The sequence below is a fragment of the Procambarus clarkii genome, chromosome 70, assembly GCF_040958095.1.
Source record: "Procambarus clarkii isolate CNS0578487 chromosome 70, FALCON_Pclarkii_2.0, whole genome shotgun sequence".
Lineage (NCBI taxonomy): Eukaryota > Metazoa > Arthropoda > Malacostraca > Decapoda > Cambaridae > Procambarus > Procambarus clarkii.
The window spans coordinates 19,539,467-19,541,329 of NC_091219.1; the positions used below are offsets into that span (position 1 = coordinate 19,539,467).

At 48.0% G+C, this 1,863-nt stretch overlaps 1 protein-coding gene across 1 annotated transcript in view; it reads left to right on the top strand.

The window, feature by feature from the left end:
* The window catches only part of LOC123775263 (uncharacterized), a 153,805-nt gene extending 152,423 nt beyond the window's left edge, over positions 1-1,382 (top strand). Inside the window, exon 5 of the mRNA XM_069311519.1 lies at positions 1-1,382. This exon is cut by the window's left edge and continues 717 nt beyond it. Coding sequence (XP_069167620.1) covers positions 1-1,382 — 1,382 coding nt within the window.
* Positions 1,383-1,863: the final 481 nt, after the last annotated feature.

Consider the following 1,863-nt stretch of genomic DNA (forward strand, 5'->3'; position numbering starts at 1 on the left):
CGCCGAAGACCGACATACCCGGCCACAGGTTCAGCCCCGTGGAGGAGCAGCGAAGAGAACAGCAACATTACCAGCAGCTGATACGTGCGGGGTCACTGAGCAGCGGGGAGCCTGCGGCTATTCTTGAACAGCGTCGAAGTCGCTCACCGCTGCCTGCGCCCAGTCGCGGCGGTCAAGCCCCCGGCAACGTCGCCCCAGGGAAGGGGTCTATTCCCCCCCTAACCGCTCCCACAACCTGCACGCCTGACCTGGCTAGAGAGCCCCCCACTACAGTTGCCTCAAAGGAAAGAAAGAACAGTCTGACCAAGAGCACCGAAGTAAGAGGACCAGTTCCCCAGGAAGCATTCAACGTCGATCGCTCCAAGACTGTCGATAAAGGCCATACAGTCACAGGAAGGTCAGGTGATACAACTCAAAGTGTTGTTTTTTCCACACAGAAAGGAGCGTCGGGAGTTGAAACTCGCACCGATGCGATTCGCGCGTCTGCTAAAGCTTTCAACGAGAACTTCCAATCGTATTCTTTCTCTGGATACCTTACCAAAACCCGCAAGGAATCAATAAATACCAAAGAATCTCCTGCTGCGTCCAAAGATAACATCGAACTTCCAGGAGAGGTAAAGTTATCTTCGACAGGCACTAACACTCCTCTTGACAGCGAGGTGAATGCAACCAATCCAGAGGCACCGGTTGTCAACAGTCATAACAGCACCGCCAAGCCATTTACCAGAGGTCCAGCTGGCAAGATCATTGTGCCGCTGACAACCTTCGTCCCTGCCAGCAAGTCGTCCGAAGTCGTGACAAACCTCGATAAGGTTATATTGAGAGATCCAATTGGCGGAGGCCAAACAACCTCGAAGCCCAGCACCACAGAAGCAACCAAAGTCACATCCGCTACAACCACATCAACAACCACAGCATCAAAACCCACCACCACCACTCATAAAGCAGAACAGATCAAAGGCAAAAGTCCCATCATAACTGCCAAAGACCAGCCGAACAACACCCACCAAACTCAAGCCCGAGGACAACACCAGCCGAAGGAGCAGCCCACGAGAACCAGTCGTGAGAAACCCCTCGCCAGCAGCGCTCCCTCACCCACCGTTCAATCTCGAGGCTTCTCCAACACGTCATCTGGTCCCGCCGGCGCCAACAAAAGGCCGCCAAAGACCCTCCCGCCGCTTCTTAGCGGCTTCAGGTTCCACAAGATGAAGGGAAACAGCGAGGGCGCGCTGTTGGTGGCGTGCAGGGTCGGGGAGGAGGACCAGGTCCTAAGACTCTTGAAGGAGCTGACAGCCGCTGGCGTCCTCGAAGCTACCGAGGTCAACCAATCCGACCGCTCCGGTAGGGTGAGTACACGACCTCTACATTGTTTACATAAATAATTTACATTACTTACTCATGTAAATAATATATTATATATATATATATATATATTATATATATATATATATATATATATATATATATATATATATATATATATATATATATGTCGTACCTAATAGCCAGAACGCACTTCTCAGCCTACTATTCAAGGCCCGATTTGCCTAATAAGCCAAGTTTTCATGAATTAATGTTTTTTCGTCTACCTAACCTACCTAACCTAACCTAACCTAGCCTTTTTTGGCTACCTAACCTAACCTTACCTATAAATATAGGTTAGGTTAGGTTAGGTAGGGTTGGTTAGGTTCGGTCATATATCTGCGTTAATTTTAACTCCAATAAAAAAAAATTGACCTCATACATAATGAAATGGGTAGCTTTATCATTTCATAAGAAAAAAAATAGAGAAAATATATTAATTCAGGAAAACTTGGCTTATTAGGCAAATCTGGCCATGTATAGTAGGCTGAGAAGTGAGTT